This window comes from Stenella coeruleoalba (assembly GCF_951394435.1).
Source record: "Stenella coeruleoalba genome assembly, chromosome: 20".
Classification (NCBI taxonomy): domain Eukaryota; kingdom Metazoa; phylum Chordata; class Mammalia; order Artiodactyla; family Delphinidae; genus Stenella; species Stenella coeruleoalba.
Window position 1 is genome coordinate 51,268,590 of NC_137166.1, and position 17,006 is coordinate 51,285,595.

A 17,006-nucleotide genomic window follows, 5' to 3' on the forward strand; every position below is an offset into this window, starting at 1 on the left:
GGAAAGAGCAAGATAAAGAAATCTAGAACTTTTCTGAAACACAGAACTCTTCTTAGAAAAACCCTTAAAGACTCCTAACTCCTGCTTCAGATATGCCCGCACCCAGGGCCCAGTTGGAAGCCAAAGGCAAGCCTCCCTATATATAGGATAGTATTGGTAGCTTGGGGGTCAGCCACCTCCTGAAGGCTATTTCCTGCCTTTCTTAGTCTCCTCAGGAGCATACCCAGAACATTGGCGGGAGGGTCTGTTCTCTCTGCCTAGCACCCAATGACATCATGGCCCAGCCTGACTCCCCATTGGCTAAGAGGCCTGCTTTTCTCTCAGGGAAAGAATAGGTTGCTCTCTAGGCACCAGTGGACCTTAAGTCATATCATTTTGTCTGAGATTCCTTCAAAGTACTAGCTCACTTTCTCTCCTACCAAGGTCACCCAAATTTGAAATTTTTTTGTTGATTGTGGGGGCAGAGGCCAGGGTGACAAGGAAGATCATAGGCCCTGACGGCCTTCCATTCCATAGTACTTAAGCTTCCTGCCTTTTTAACCCCATCCCTCTGGCCTGTAGGTACCCAGCTGTTGGGTGGAATCGAATTCTGCTTAGCACCAAGTGACGTCACACCACTCTGTCGCTCCCAATTGGCTATTCCCTCAGGAAAGGGTTTAGGCTGTGCTTCAAGACCAAGTGAACCCATGAGAACCCTCTTCAGATAGTCACTCAAAGTTCCATTATTCTTTTCTCAGAGACCATCCTGGGGCCATCAGAAACCAAGTGTTTCTCAATCTGGAACTTTCTGGAAATCTGACACTGCTGTGCTTTCCTCAGGTGTATTTCCCGCCTTTTCTAGCCACCTCCCCTCCCACCGGCTTTAACTAATCGTCAGGCAATATAAATCTGACTAGCACCCAGTGACGTCATACCAGCTTTTTCATTGGATTGGCTATTCTGTCAGAGAGCTGTAGCCATATTCGGCTCCACAGATTTCCTCGTGGCCTTCTTCATTTGCCCCTCAGATACCCTCCCAGCACAGGTCAGGGGTCTGTAGCCGACTTTCCCCAAGAGTTGAGACTTTATTGAGGGGACTAGCTGCGTAGGTCACAGGTCGAGTGTCCTAGCCAGAGACCAAGAGGTTTGCCGCCTTTATTTAAAAGTCCCTCATGCCTCCTCGGTGCTGGCACATGCAAGTGACGTCAGGGGCTCTGCGGCGTCTGATTGGCTTGCTGGGGGACGCACCGTCGAGGTAGAAGACTCCTCTGGCAGTTGCTTCCAGTCCCTTTCTTGGAGTTTGAGGCCGCCTGGCTCCGGCTCTAGATCCTGGGTTCGGGGCTCGGGGTCGAGGGCCGCAGGCCGTGGCAGCCCCCAGCGTGCTCCTCCTGCTGCAGCCGCCGCAGCGGCCGGGCCCAGCGCGGCCTCCAGGGCAGCGCGAGGCCATGGCGGTCGAGGACGAGGCGCGCGGGGTCGGGGCCGGCGGCCGCGCTGCCCAGCAGCAGGTAGTGGGTGGCGGGCCGCAGGCGCAAGCAGCCACAGGCCAGGTCGGCGCGGGGCACCCAGGCGTCCTGGCCGCCGCGGCGCACAGGCCACGCCGGCTGCTTGTACACAGCCAGGACGCGCACGGCCAGCCGCTGCCACGCCGGGCCCGCCGCCTCGGACGCCAGCACCTGCGCACGGAGCACTGCGGGGAGGGGAGATGTCAGGCCTGGGCGGTGGGGAGGCTCCGGGTCCCGTGGGGTCAGTCCTGGTGGGGAGGGGCCCGGGGCCCGGGACCCGAGAGTGGGCTTCCGGGATCGCATCAGTAGGGAGAGACCTTGAACCTTTGAGGGTGAGAGGTCTGGGGGTCTGGTGTGTGCTGTGAGGAGTGAGATCTTTCTGGGGAGATGGGTCAAAGCAAGGAGAGTGGGGCTTATGGAGCGATAGGTTGGGTCACAGGATTGTGATTGGGAAGGCGGGGGAGGTGGGGGTTACTCTGGAGAGGGAGGCCAGACAGGGCGAGGAACCCAGGGGCCTACCAGGAATATGCCAGATGGGGTGCTTTGGGGGTCATATTAGAAGCAGTGGGTACAGGGATTACTTAAAGGGTTAGAGGTCCCAGGAGGACCCTGCAGTGGGTGGGGCTGGGAACAAGGCCCAAGAGGCAAGTCCAGATCTCTAATGCCAAGGGGTCAGAAGGTATTAGGAGCAGACAGAGCCCTTGGAAAACAGGGGTATTGCCATGGGAGGGATCTGCATTTAGGATTAATTTGGGGGCCAGAAGGAGATCAGTCCTTGGAAGCTGAGGGTCGAGGTCATACTAGTGGTGATTCAGAGACGTGTCCTCTCTGAGGGGGTGAGGTGAGACGTGTTGGGAGCAGGACTCTGGCAGACAAGCTGGGTCTTTGGGGCAGAAGATCCCTGTGGGAGGTGGGGGGAGAAGCCTCCACCTTTGAAGTTCAAGGACACTAGTGGGCAGATGCTGAGCCTCAGGGAGGAGAGGTCTGGGATCCTATACCATTGAGGGAAGTAACTGGGACTGGGCTGAACTCATTGTCCAAGAGAGCCTGCAGCCACAGGCCCTGGGGTCGGGGGCTGGTGTGGACTGGTGGATTAGGGAACTGTGGGGTGAGTCTGTGGGAGTGGGGCTCCGATATCTCAGACCCTGATAGGAGGCAGGGGGTCTGAGACAGACAAGACGGTGCAAGGATCCCTTGCATTCAACCAGTTGCCCTTTCTCCTTCCATCCTCAGGAGGCCACCTCCCTCCCTCAGAGACGTCAGGCTGAAGGAGATCGTGAAACTCTGCAAGGCCAATAACATGGGGAGAGAGGAGACCTAGGACGGTAGGGAGCGCCCCTTCCCCACCGCCCCTTCTGCCCATTGTCTGCTGTCCTGTTAGGTTCTAGATCAGGAAAGGCCCTGTAGAGTCCAACACCCCTTCCCATTTAAGCTGAGGAAACTGAAGGCCAGAGAAGGGGGTGGCTTGCAGCAGATCAGAGCCCCTGCTGGCCCTTTTCCTCCCCAGCACTCACCGTACTCCTGCTGGCAGTACCTCCGAAGGCTCATGTGTACCCTGGTGTCCGAGATATTGCAGTAGTTTTGACACTGAGGGTCTGGGGAGGGTCAGGCTGCAGTGGGCTCCTGAGGCCTGGACTACAGCGTTCTGCCCCTGCCCATCCCCTGCATTTCATCTTGACGGACAGCTGGGGTGCCTGAACCCTTGGGGACTGGGCTTGGTGGAACACCCCTGGATCCCCACCTGGAGGCCCAGTCAGCCCATCCCTGATCCCTCTTGCTGCCAGGGGTTTCTAGGCCAGCCAGTCTTACCCGAGCTGTAAGCATGAGGGGTTGTAGCAAGGGTGGTGGTTGCCTCTGGAATTCCTGTGAAAGAGCAGAGGAGAGACAGGGCCTTAGTGCCTCCCATGCGCAGCCCGCTCCCCCCGAGGAAGCAGGCTTCCAGACCCCACATGTCTATTCCCCTGAGGCCCAAGAGTGGAAGCACACTTCGCCTTTCTCCCCCAGGACCTGGAGTCCTGGTCCCTGGCCACTTTCTTAAGACTCAGAAGCCCAGGTCCCCAGCCCCTTCCTCCCTCAGACCCAGGTATCCAGGCTCCCACCCTCTTCGTCCCCAAGATGGAGGAGACTGGACTTTCAGTCTTCACCTCCCTAAGGACTCAGAGTCCGGCCTCCACTCTCTAGCTTCCGTCTCCTACGGAGCAGGTCCTCACAACACCTGCCCCCTGGAGATCTGGGATGTCTCCTTCCCACCCCCCTTCAGACTTGGGCCCTGTCCCTCAGGACTCACGCTGGCAGGGCATCCTTGGGGAGCGGCTCTGCTGGTAGCCAGGACCGCAGCGGCTGCATGTCAGGCCAGTGACCCCTAACTTGCAGGAGCACTGCCCACTGGTCTGGTTGCAGGTACCACCTGTCGCCCCGATAGGATGGCACTGGCAGGCTACATGAGGAGAGGAGCTGGGGATGTGCAGTGCAGGCTCCCAGCCTCTTCCTCCCCAAGGACTGAGGAGACTGGAATTCCCTGGCCACTCCTCCTCAGACCCAGGATCCAGGCCCCCAGCCCCTCCCCCCTCAGACCCAGGATCCAGGCCCCCGGCCCCTCCCCCCTCAGACCCAGGATCCAGGCCCCCGGCCCCTCCCCCCCCAGACCCAGGATCCAGGCCCCTGGCCCCTCCCCCCCAGACCCAGGATCCAGGCCCCCGGCCCCTCCCCCCCCAGACCTGCCTGCCTCCTTTCCCTCTAGGCTGGGCTTCAGGCTGCACTCACCCCTGCAGGCCTTGCGGCTGTTGATAGGCTGGCTAGGGTCCCTCCAGAACCCCGGCTGGCAGTAGTGGCAGTGCCGCCCGGCTGTGTGGTGGCGGCACCGCTCACAAACACCCCCACTCCGGCCGCCCGACAGCCTGAACAGCTCAGAGTTGAACCTACAGCGTCGGGCGTGCTGGTTGCAGGAACAGGCTAGGAACAGGATGGAGTAAGGGCACATCAGGCCCGGCTCTCTGTTCCCCTTTCCCAGCTTTCTCCCCACTGCCCTCAGGAAAGAGACTGCCTGGGGGTCCCTAGGTAAGTGTGGGTCCTAGATGCTCTTCGTTGTCATCCTTAAAATGGGTGCACTGGACTGGAGCTGCATGAGCCCGAGAGGAGTGGTGAATGTGCTGGATGTCTGTGTAAAACCAGGGGGTGTAAAGAAGAGTGGCGGCTCTGGGCCTAGGCTGTGGAATCAGACCCCCGCGTGTAAGTGTCTCACTGTTTCCGTGGGCAAGTGACGACTCCTTTCCGTAGCTCAGTCTCCTTTGCTGTAAAATGGCATTTATAGTGTCTACTTCATGATCTTGAAATGCAACCACCTACGTAAACGGTGCTTACTTAACTCCGTACCCGACACAGAGCATGCCCTTGCCCGTTTAGCACATCCACGTGCCAGGCGCCATGTGCTGAGTGCTTGGCATGTTTCCTTCTCACAGCAGCTCTGTGAGACTGGGGCTGTCATCATCCCTATTTTATGGATGTGAGCACTGAGGCAGAGAGGCGAGGTCATCTGCCCAAAGAAACTCAGCTGAGGGGTGGTCAGAGGCAGGATTGCAGCCCAGGCGCCCTCCAGTGCTTCTCATACAGCTCACATGAGGCCCACTTACCATGTACATCTTGCTGGGGAGTGTTGATCGGATTTTCAAAAGCAGCGGCTCTCAAACCTTACCGCTTATCCAGATTACGGGGGAAATGTTTCAAAAGAGCAACACAGATGCCAGGGCCCATCCCAGGGCTTCTGTGGGTCCAGGGGCCTGTATGTCTAGCAAGCATCCCAAAGTGAGATGCCGATGCAGGGAGTTCATGGACCACTCTTTGGAGAGATGAAAGGAGTTTTTGACTCCAAGAGGTTTGAGAGGCCTGTGAGATGCCGATGCGGGGAGTTCATGGACCACTCTTTGGAGATATGTAAGGAGTTTTTGACCCCAAGAGGTTTGAGAGGCCTGGACTGGCAGGGCCCCAAGGAGTAGCGGGAAGGTCAGGGAGCTGGGACAGCTGTGTGTTCTTGGGAAAATGACTCCCCCTCTCTGAGCCTCAGTGTCCTCCCATCCAGTGGGGATCTCAGTTCCTCTCTCAAGGGATTTTGTAGGCATTAGGGATGGCAGCACTCTTGAGATTATCAATCAGTAGAGTTGGGCTTTGGATTCTATAAAGCCCACAGCTCCGCCACAGGAGTTAGTCTCATCCTGCCTGCCCAGACCCTTCTCCATCACAACACTGTTGGTCTGTTACCCAGGTTCGGAGGGTCGGCTGCCCAGCTCAGCCTGAGGGGATGTGGTGATCCACAGAGGGACAGCCTCCCCAGCTCCCAGGCCCTGTCCTCCCCCAGGATGGACCCCACCCCACCCTCAGGCCACGTGATTCTCCCCTCCCTCACTCCCCTGTAGGGGCATCAGATCTTACTGGTAGGAATGGGCCAACTGGACAGAGGCCTGGGATGATGAGAACAGCGGGTCAAAGGGGACCCAAGTGTGATGAGAACAGAGTGGGGAGCAGAGGACAGCTGGGATGGTCTGTAAGTTAGTCCACTCGACATTGCAGGAAGACGTAGAGGGGGAGAGGGGCAAAGGATGTGCGAGGTGGAGAGAGAGGGAGGTCCAGGAGCGAGAGAATGGAGGGTGTGTGTGTGTGTGTGTGTGTGTGTGTGTGTGTGTGTGTGGTGTGTATCTATCCAGGGAGTGGAGTTAGCAAGGCCATGTAACACACTCAGACTCTAGCAAGGCTGCAGGCTGGAGGTGGGATGAGGAGGGCTGTCTCTGAGGAGAGCCGCTGGAGGGATGGGGAAGGGCCCAGACTCAGGCCCAGTCTGGAAGCCCTGAGGATGGGGGAGGGCATTGAGTGGGGCCTGGGGAGCTCTGGTCCAGCTGGAAGGCTGGTGGATGGCCCAGCCTCTCGGAAGACTTCTCTGAGTCCAGTCCCAGCACTGCCCCTTGCTGACAGTGAGACGTAGAGCAAGTGACACGTCCCCTTGGGCCTCACCCTCCTCGTCTGGGCAATGGTAACATTGGCGGAATCAGATAACTCTTCCTCCGTGCCAGGTCCTGTATCAGGCTTTATTCTAAGGACTTTATTTTAATGTATTGAATTTTCACTACAGCCTGTAAAGGAAGGGCTGTTACTATCCTCACATTACAGGTGAGCCAATGGAGGCAAAGAGAGGTTTGGTCATTTGTTGGGGGTCACACAGCCAGGAAGCAGAGAAGCTGGGATTTGAGCCCAGGCAGTCTGGCTGGCTGCTGAGGCCATGCCCGTGTCTGCTGCCCGAGAACATCTAGGGTGACAGCACATAAAGGTGGCTGGCAAGGACAAGCTAAGACCCTTGGGCTTCTGCTCCTGAGCTCAGATCCCAGCCATGTCATTGCGCAAGGGACTTCCCAGCTCTAGCCTCAGTCTCCTCATCTGTAAAATGGGCCTGATGCAATACCTGCCCTGCACATAGTAGTTGCTGGATAAATATGTGTCTAATGAATAAATCCTTACCCCCTGTGGTTGATTTGATGATTCCGAAAATGTCCAGTTGCCCTGTTTTCCTACAGCCACTCAGTAAATACCACCTGAGCACCTGCGCCAAGCCAGGCCCTGGGCTGGGAGCTCAGGAAATGTTATCCATATCACCATCACCGTGATCAAGTGTCGGGGAGACGCTGGAGCCCCCTAATGGGCATGTAAGCAGCTGGAAGTCTGGGGACAGCACAGGTGGTGGGGAGGGAGTGGGCGGAGGCGAAGAGGGGGACTGGCTGGAGGACAGTATGGGGAGAAGCAAGGGGCATGCAGCTCTGGGGAGGGGGAGAACATCCTGCCCCTCAGGGAGAAGGGCCCAGCTGCTGGAGCCCTGTGGCCAGCTGGCGGGTCAGGGTGGGCCCAGGACTCACGCAGGCAAGGGTGAGGGTGCCGGGGCGTGGCAGGCCGCCAGGGCCAGTCGCGGTGGGATGGGCGGCAGCTCTCACACCCTGGGCCGGTGGTGTGGTGGCGGCAGCGGCAGCGGGGCGGCCGGTCACGGGCAGCACAGCGGGCTGCGTGGCCATGGCACTGGCAGCGGCCTCTCACTCCTGCTGCTGCCAGCCCTGCCTGGCCCCCGAGCTCCACACGGAGGTGACTGGCCACCACCCTGGCCTTAGGGCCCAGTGGGGCTCGGAAGGTCACCGTCTCGGGGCCTCCCAAGGCCCCCGGCCAGGCGGGTCTGCGCCACAGTGATCTCCAGGGCCCTCCGGTGGCCCAGGCGGCAGACAGGACCAGGGCTGGGGGTCCTGGGGTGCAGAAGCGCAGGCTGACGGACGTCAGGAGGAAGGGGCCACCCAAAGCCAGGGTCAGACTGCCATTGCAGGTGGCCCGGGGGCCGAGATCCGCCCCCGGGGAGGGGATGCAAGCCTGGGGACAGGAGGCAGCCATGCTGGCCAGCTGGGTCACTGGTGGGAGACAGAAGCGGGGGCGGCCCCCTGGATGGTAGCATGGGTCTGCGCTGGCCTGGCTCAGGAGGAGCAAGAGGGCAAAGGTCACTGGCATGGTTCTGGCGGAGGCAAGTACCTGGAGAGGAGACGAGTGTCTGGGCAGGGGGCCTCAGGCCGCCCTCGGGGGTCAGCCTCCAGCCCGCTCCCCAGGCTCCCTGAGGAACCCCAGCATTCCAGCCCCAGCCCTGCCCCAGACCCCTCCCGGCTGCTTCTGAGCGAGGAAAATAGTTCCATCTGGGGAGAATTACTGTTTACATAACCCAAAGGGGAAAGAACGCAAGCAAAATCGAGAATTTTGCCTGAACTAATCCGTAGCTTAACACCCCAGAGCTATCCGTCAGTGTCGAGGGGCAGGGGGCCCTGGGGAGAGGGCAGGGAGGGGGGACAGATGGGGAAACCCAAAGAGGGGGCAAGGGGGAGAAAGGAGGAGCCGGGTGGGCAGGGGAGGGGGAGTTAGAGAAAGATGAAGACTTAGTGGCAAAGAAATGGAGAAAGGGGCCGACAGAGGCACAGACGGCAAAGACAGAGTCGCGGGGGCAGAGGTGAGTGAAGGGCAAGGGCCAGGCAGGGAGAAGGAACTGCGAGGAGAGAGGACGGACACAAGGGGAGACCAGGAGGCAACCAGAGTCCACAGGGTGGGGGGCAACGGGTCCCAGGGAGCCTGGGGGCTGAGACAGACAGGTGGGCAGGGGCCTCAGAGACACCTGTGAAGCAGGAGGAGCACAGGCAGGCCCGCAGGCCTGACCGGGGAGGCGGAAGGGGGCGGAGAGCAGAAGCAGGAGGCCAGGCCCATGGGGATTGGGATCAGAGTGGAGGCCCTTTCCCACGTGGGGCCCTAACCGTGTTCTCCACGCCCAGGGCACGGAGGGGGATTATCACCAAACAACCCAAACAACCAGGCCTCCCTGCCACCCAGCCCTAGCCGCCACCCGCTCTTAACCCTTTCTCACCCAGGTTCAAAGCCCCAAGAGCTGTGCTGAGGGACCCGATGGGGACGGGGATGCCTGGGGGCTGGAAGCCTGGGCTGGGAGGGCAGACCCCTGGTTTCCCCTTGGGGCTCGCGATGGGAGGACCCTGTGCTTGCATTTCTAATAACCTCTGCCCTCCCCACCCTCCACTGCCATCCTAGGCCTCAGGGTCCGGCAATCAGAGCCCCCGCATTCCCCTCCAGTCCTAAGGTCCCCAGAGCAGAAGGGGGAACAGATGTCGGGGGTGGCGGGTACTAAAGGAGGAGAGGAGACAGGGCAGGGCCAGATGCTAGGGCGTCCGCAGGGACCAGCAGTCCAGAGCCGGGGGTGGCAGGATCGAGGATGGACCCGGAGCGGAAATGCGCGCCCACCCACCCCACCGCCCCCCCCCCCGGGCTGGCAGCCCCTGATGAGGAGCCCACTCGGGTCTGGGGGCCTTGGAGCCCTTCTGGGCCCCACTGTCCAGGCCCCTGGCTCTGAAGCTGGACCCGGGTTTGTGCCCCAGCTGGGAGTCGAAGAGGTAGCAGTGGGTGCGGGTGGGTCCCGTTCTCCCAGCCTGATTTCACAGCCCGCAGCGTTCCCACCGCAGTCGCCTGGTGCGGAGGCCGCCTCCCCCGCCCCAGACGACGGGCGTGGCCCTCCGCACCTCTCGAGGAGGAGCCTGGCGCCATTTTGAGCTCTTGTGCCGGGCATTTGCCCCCGATCCCCGGCACCGGCCTTGTTAAGGGGCTCGCCCCATCTCCCACCTCCTCTCTTGCCTGGGCGGTTCACGGGGTACCGCTTTCTGGCTCCTAGTAGCCCGGGCAACCGGCTGCGTCCCACGGTGTTCCTGGGGGATCCAGACGCCACCGCCTGCCACTGGGGAGCCCAGATGTCCGGCCCCCAGTCCCTGCCCCTCTGGAGACTGTAGCCCACCCTGGCCCCCACTTTAAGGGGCAGAGTCTAGCCGTGTACGCACCAGGTCCAGGGTCAGGCCTCTTGCCTGGGCAGTGTGGGGTTCCACCTGGGACCCAGGCCCTTTCCCCGGCTTCCTTTGCACACACCCCACCCTTCACCCCTGTCGTCGTCCAAACCTGTGCCCTGGAAGAGACTGTCCTCTGCAGTCAGCCGCTCACGGCCCTTCCCTCCCGCAGGAGCTTGGCGGCCAGCGTGGGCTCTCGGCAGTGAGTGCAGAGTGGCTGTTCTCAGCCCCCGGGCTAGTAGGGGTTCTGGGCGGGAGCTCAGAGCAGAGCCTAAGAATCCAACACCACCCCGCCCCAGTCCCCTCGCCAAGGCAGCCACGCTCTCCCCGCAGGGACCCCGGGCAGCCACGCCACCCGGCGCTGTGTGGGACATGAGCGCCGTTGCCCCCCAGGGGCCCGCAGCTGGACAGCCCCGAGCAGGCTGGCCCAGAGGGCTCAAGGCAGGTAGGAGGGGACGGCGGCCAGACGGCCTTCCGGGGCCTGGGGTGCGTGCTCCCCGCACACCCCGCCCCTGCCCCGCCGGCTCCTGACTCCTCGGTGCAGGCAGGCTCGGGCTCAGCCCCAGCACGTGGCGGCTGTGATCAGGAAGGGGCTGGCCTGCTGGGGAGCGCGCCGCCGTCAGGGCCGCTGACGCTGAGGCGGGACGTGGGCCTCTGGCTGTGTGACCCCAAGCCAGCCCCTCCTGCCCTCTGGAACCTTCTGTCCGCTGTGGGTCAACTGAGTATGAAGGTCAGTCGCTTTCAAGCCTTAAAAAGTCAGTGCTCTTTGAAGGGTCGCACCACCCACCTGGAAACCCAAAGACTTGGGCTGCTTTCTAAGGTGGTGGGGAAGGAGGAGGGGGAGATATGAATGCCTGGGACCTTGGTGGTTCTAGCGGCTGGAGGGAGAAGTCAGGGACCCCCGGGGGGGACTGAGCTCAAAGCGGATCCCTCTATGGCCAGTTTACTGTGAGGCCTCAACACTTCACTCATGACCCTTTCATGCAAATGTTGCCCTCAACTCCATTACATATCCGAATGGTTTTTTTTTTTTTTTTTTTGTCCGAATGGTTTTGACTAGAAAAATAACATTTTTCTTCACTTCCCCCTGAGGAAAGCAAGGGCCTCAGGAGGATGGGGCGCCACATTAGCTGCTGTGGCCTAGAGTGCATTGATTGTGGCATAGCGTGGGCCCGACCCCGACAGGGATTTGGGGACCCAGTGTCTGGGGCGGGAGGGCACAGCCAAGGCTCCCCTTGATTCTGGTTCTGGGTGACCCTCACAGCCGGCAGTGGAGAGGCAGCCCCGGGGGCAGGAGGCAGGGTGGGGACATGGGTAAGCCTCGGCGAGGAGGAGGAGTTAGCTGCAGGAGAAGGAGACGCCACCAAGTCAGAGGGGGACATGTGAGATCGCGGGCGGGCGGCCTGATGGACAGAGTAACTAGTGCAGTACTCGCCGCGCTGATCCATTCAGCTGGTGCTCACTGACTTCCTACTGTGTGTCTGACGCTCTGCTGACCGCACGAACACGTGCAGCAGCCCGTCCTTGCCAGGCTCACAGTCCAGAAAGCAAGATTGCGACAAAAAAGTAGGAAGTCATTATGTTCTAGAGAAAGATGGAAGGTGACAAATGCTTTGGAGCAAAAGCAAGTAGGGAAGTAGTTTGGGGGGCGGGGGGCAGGGGGACATTTGGGCTGAGACCTGGAGGAGGTGAGGGCAAGATGCCCACGTGGGCATCAGGGCAGGAGGACCCAGGCACAGGGAGTGGCCAGTGCAAAGGCTAATTTTGCTGTCAGAGAAAACTCAGGAAGAAGGTTTAGGTCTCACTTTATCCACCACCACCCCCTCCCCCCGCCCCAGGGACTAGAAGTTTCTTAAGCTAATATTCCCTGGAGGGAAGCTAGCTGTCTCACTTTTGCTTTTAATAGTCTGAGCTGCCTGAGGCGATTATCACCCCTGAAGGGGCCTGGGGTGGGGGGTAGAAGCAGAGAGCAGAGAGGAAACAACTCCCCGAGTTGGGGAGGAGACTTTGGGGGGAAGGGGCAGTTCCTCAAGTATGGGGCACCTTTACCCTCACAGCGCCCCAGAGGCAGAACCTCCCAGGGCCACAGCTCTGAGGTGGGCTCAGCAGGGCGGGACCCACACTTCTGGGCTTCCAGAGACATCTTTCATCCCTATCTTGGTGACGGTGACGCAGCAATCACAGAGGCCCCAGGAGGCAGGGCATGTCAGAGCCCCTGAATAACTGCACTGGGAGTGTGCAGCTGAGTATCCCTTCCTCAGGACATAGTGGAAAAATCCAGGATCGTAATTATGAGCACAGATTCCCGAACCACACCGGTTTCAAATCCAGGCCCCACGTCTTTCCTAGCTGCGTGACCCAAAGCAAGTTTCTTAACCTGTCTGTGTCATAGTTTCCTCTTCTGTTAAATTGGCATAAAAAAGTACCTTCCTCATGGGAGATCACAAAGACCAAATGAGTGAAGATAGGCCTACAGTCTAATATCTGAAACTCTGTGGACCAGACATGCCGCAGAACCGGTGTTTTGACACCATCATGGGGCGCACAGGTTATATTTTATATTTTACAACTCCCCCGGCGGGGTCTGGGCAGCATCCCATAATCAAACATTATTGTTTCTGCAAGCAGAACACATGGGTGTTTGCTCCAAAATAAATGAAGTCTATGAATAGCGGCACGTCGGTTCAGATTTTGTCCCCGAGTGAATTCAACTCAGGTTGGGGTTTGCCAGCAATCTTCATGAAAATGGTCAGTAAGGAATCGTGGACCAGGATATAAGCGCTGAAACCAGTGCCTGGCTTGAGTCGGGAACCACAGAAGCACCAGCTTTGGTTCATTACTTCCTGTGGCTTTTCAGTTGTGTAGGCTCATGAGAGGCCAGGAGAGGGAGCTCTTGAGGCTGGAGGACAGAGGTGGCAGCCAGACTGGGCTACCTGATGTGCAGAGCCCAGTGCAAAATGAAAACCCGGGCTGTGTTGCTCTCGCTTATGGAGACTTTCTAGACGGCTAGAGCAGAGCAGGGACCCTGTGCAACTGCACGAGTCGCACACCGTGGAGGTGACCCTGGGTGGGTACCTCTGTCCTCAGCTGGTTTCTCCTCCCCAGTAGCCCTGGCTCCAGTCCCTGCTCAGCTTGCCTGCGGGCTTTGAGAGCGGCCTGGGGCTCTGGCTGAGCTGACCAGAGGCGGAAGCTCGAGTCCTCCTCTGCGCAGGACCCCAGTCCTTATCACAGGCTGTGTGATAAGGATTGGCTCAGAGTTGTCACCAGCCCAGCGAGAAGAGGGGCTCAGGGGCAGATTTAGTTTGCTTTTTGGAGGCTAAAGCAGCGAGCAAGGCATTTCTTGTACATCTCAGGGGAGGGAGCGTAATATATGCTTCATGTGGTAAGAGTCAGCTGACCTCACTGGGAACCCACGTTGAATGTGACATCCTTGAGGAGGGCCCAAGAGTGTTCAGATTTCCCACAGGGGTCAGATTAATAAAGTGAGGAGCCCTGGAACCTAGGAGGAAGAGGAGGCGGAGAGTGGAGGTGAGGCCCACAGAGCCCTGACATTTAAGGGGGCCAGCGGAGGGAGAGATGGGGAGCCTGAGGGGGTGAGATGGAAGCTAGATGAGGAAGAGCGGGGGCCACACAATCCAGGGCTTCTGTAGGGGCCTTGGGGGTCTCCTGAGCTGCAGGCACTGGGACAGCCACAGGGAAACCACAGCTGCCTGGTCAGGGGAACAGAGGAGGGGAGAGGACACAGCAGGTCAGGACACACTGGAGACCCAGTGTGAAAAGACCATTTCTGGGAGCCCAGGGGAGAGCTGGAGGAGAGATGGACTGAAAAAGAAGCAACCCCTGAAGAAGGGATTCTCCACCCCATTACAAGGATGGGGAAACTGAGGTTCATGGAGCCCAGGCAGAGGCAGGAGCTGGAGGGAATCTGGGTAGGTTCAAAAGTGTAGGCTTCACTGAGCTAGCATGGCACGCCCACTGCGATCAACAAGACAGACAGTAGTGAGTGTTGGCGAGGATGTGGAGAAATCAGAGCCCTCCTACGCTGCTGGTGGGAATGGAAAATGAGGCAGCTGCTTGGAAGCCAGTCTGCAGTTCCTGAAAGCGTTAAACACAGTTAGTTATCACATGACGCAGCGATTCCACTCCTAGGTAAGTACCAGAAGGAAATGAAAACTTAGGTCCACACAGGGATTTGGACATGCGTGTTCACAGCAGCATGATTCATAATTCCCCAAAGTGGAAACAACCCAAATGTCTAACAACTGATGAACTCATAAATAAAACGAGGGCTATCCCTGCCGTGGAATATTAGTCGGCGGTAAAAAGAAATCAGTGACGTACTAACACACGCTGCAACGTGGATGAGCCTTGAAGGTATGACACTGAGTGAAAGAAGCCAGTCACAAAGCTACTTACTGTGTGATTCATTTATATGCAGCACGCAGAGTAGGTAAATCCACTGAGACAGAAAGTAGGTTAGCTGGAGGGAGGTGGCGGGGAGGATGGGCAGACTGGGGGTGGGGATGGCTAAGGGGCGCAGGGTTTCTTCTGGGGGTGATAAAACTTTTCTAAAATTAATTGTGATGGTTGCCCAACTCTGTGAATATACGAAAAGCTGTCGTACACTTTAAATGGGAGAATTGTATGCTATTTGAATATTATCTCAATAAAGTGGTTACCAACAAGAAAGAAGAAGGGCTCATCGGAGACCTAACTATAAAAAAAGCTACATCTAGGCAGCTAGAGGTGGCAACGCAGAGAGCATGTTACAGAGGCAGGAGGTGGGAACTGGCGGACCCTTAAGTCCTGGTCCGGGAAATGGCACAGTGTCACTTCTGCCACATGTGATTGGCCAAGGCAGTCACAGGCCCACCCAGAGTCAGGGAAGGGGCGTCCAAGACTCTGCAGCAGCTTGAATCCACCACATCCACTGACGGTAGCGGGAGGCACTTAGCGCTTGCCATGGCAGGGGCCCTTCCGGGAGCCCGGCATGCAGGGGCTATGGTTAGCCCCATTTTCTGGAGAAGACTGAGCCCCAGGGAGTTAGCTAACGTGCTCCGGGTTGGCCAGCAGGAGGCAGAGTCTGCACGTGAACCTGGGCTTGTCTAGCCTCACAGTCTAGGTTCTGAACCTGTGTACATGCAGCCTTAATAGATTCGTGAGCTCCCAGGGATGCGTGTAGTAAACACTCTAGAAGTCTTTATTTTCCAAGGCTTACACAGAGTGCCTCCTGTATGCTAGGCACTGTTCTAAAAATGTTACAGATGAGCTAGTTCTGTTAGGTTGGACCATATGAAGCGGCTGTTTGTGAATATTGGCACTCTCAAATGGTTCAACTCTGTCATCGCTTTTTTTTTTTTTTTGCGGTACACGGGCCTCTCACTGTTGTGGCCTCTCCCGTTGCGGAGCACAGGCTCCGGACGTGCAGGCTCAGTGGCTATGGCTCACGGGCCCAGCCGCTCCGCGGCAAGTGGGATCTTCCCGGACCGGGGCACGAACCCGTGTCCCCTGCATCGGCAGGCGGACTCTCAACCCCTGCGCCACCAGGGAAGCCCTCAGTCATTGTTTTTTAATGGGCAAGGAAACTGCGATTCAGGAGTAACTTGACTAAAGTCACACAGCTGGTAAGGGGTGGAGCTGGGATTTAAACCCAGGCCAGAGGGGTCCAGGGTCTGTGCTCTAAGACCTCCACGGTGGAGGCCACTAGACACGCCTGGATGGGCTGAGTGAGCCAATGAACAAGTGGTTTGGGGTGGGGTGAGCGAATGAACTCACGCCCCATCCCTCCTGAATCAAGTCGTCTCTCCTCCTCGCAGCCACCGTGAGATTCTGGGCTACTTGCCCTTCCTTGTCCACCATCTACTTCCTCTTTGTCATCTTTGCCGGGTCCACCATTTTCCACTGCCTCCAGCGCCTGGCCCGGGTGCCCGCCCCCAGGCCTTCCCGGGGTCACGTGGTCCTGTTCCCCAGACACCTGCCCTGGGGGGCATGTCCACCATCAACTCCAAAGGCCGTCTGGGGAACCAGATGGGGGAGTACGCTACCCTATTTGCCCTGGCCAAGATGAATGGGCGGCCGGCCTTCATCCCGCCCCAGATGCACAGCACGCTGGCCCCCATCTTCAGAATCACCCTCCCCGTCCTGCACGACACCACGGCCAGCAGGATCCCCTGGCAGAACTACCCCCTGAACGACTGGATGGAAGAGCGGTACCGACACATCCCGGGAGAGTACGTGCGCCTCACCGGCTACCCCTGCTCGTGGACCTTCTACCACCACCTCCGCGCCGAGATCCTCCAGGAGTTCACCCTGCACGACCGCGTGCGTGAGGAGGCCCAGAATTTTCTGCGGGGTCTGCAGGTGAATGGGAGCCGGCCGAGCACCTACGTAGGGGTCCACGTGCGCCGGGGGGACTACGTCCACGTTATGCCCAACGTGTGGAAGGGCGTGGTGGCCGACCGGGGCTACCTGCAGCAGGCCCTGGACTGGTTCCGGGCTCGCTACCGCAGCCCACTCTTCGTGGGCACCTCTGGGCTCTGGGCCACCTGCCTCACGGGTGGGAACACCGTCTACCTGCCCAACTCCCCCTTCCACGTGGTCTTTAAGCGCCAGGTGGCCTTCCTGCCGAAGTGGGTAGGTACCGCAGCCAACCTGGGGCAGGCTAGAGAGAATGGCCCCTAGCCCTGCTGTCCCTGCCTCACCCTTGGGCCCAACAGCAGTGTGTGGGGTGCAGCGCATGGGCTTTCACGCCTGAGTTTAAATCCAGGCTGCTCTGCTTCCTAGCTGGGTGACTTTGGATAAGTGACTTAACCTCTCTGTGCCTTAGTGTGCCACCTGAAAAAACGGACATAATGCAGCTCCTCGTGAGAATGCAACGAATTCATGTAGTGTCTTGGAAACAGGTGGTAAGTGTGGACCACTAACATGTATGTGGTTGGCATGCCCTGGACATTTGGACTGCTTTGAAATGGAAACGTATTTTTGCCCTCTGCTTCTTTATAGATCCGGGAGCATGGAGTCCAAATACTTGGTACTTGCCTCCTTGGAGGGTTTGGCGATGAAACTCTTCCTGCCTTCAAGTAAAGAGGAGCTGGGTATTTTTGGCAGCTAAGAATTCAGGCTTGGG

The 17,006-nt window shown here is 58.7% G+C and overlaps 2 protein-coding genes across 3 annotated transcripts; one reads left to right on the forward strand and one right to left on the reverse strand.

The window, feature by feature from the left end:
* Positions 1-1,079: 1,079 nt before the first annotated feature.
* Positions 1,080-8,008, reverse strand: NTN5 (netrin 5). 2 transcript variants are annotated; one of them, XM_079906892.1, is made up of 6 exons: positions 7,376-8,008; positions 4,245-4,433; positions 3,769-3,918; positions 3,291-3,344; positions 2,996-3,076; positions 1,080-1,666 (listed from the first exon to the last, which is right to left on the reverse strand). In XM_079906892.1, exons 1-6 carry the CDS (start codon positions 8,004-8,006, stop codon positions 1,302-1,304), a joined length of 1,470 nt encoding a protein of 489 aa, XP_079763018.1. In that variant the 5' UTR covers positions 8,007-8,008; the 3' UTR covers positions 1,080-1,301. The 2 variants fall into 2 exon arrangements, with proteins under 2 accessions (XP_079763018.1, XP_079763019.1); XM_079906893.1 differs by lacking the exon at positions 4,245-4,433.
* A 1,253-nt stretch (positions 8,009-9,261) lies between these two features.
* On the forward strand, positions 9,262-16,860 carry LOC307178461 (galactoside 2-alpha-L-fucosyltransferase SEC1-like; the record flags this gene model as incomplete). Its single annotated transcript, XM_079906657.1, is given in 7 exon segments — positions 9,262-9,345; positions 9,495-9,601; positions 9,715-9,825; positions 10,053-10,082; positions 10,274-10,610; positions 15,678-15,858; positions 15,861-16,860. Coding segments are annotated over 7 exon segments (1,551 nt in total). The 3' UTR covers positions 16,562-16,860.
* Between the last annotated feature and the right edge of the window lie 146 nt (positions 16,861-17,006).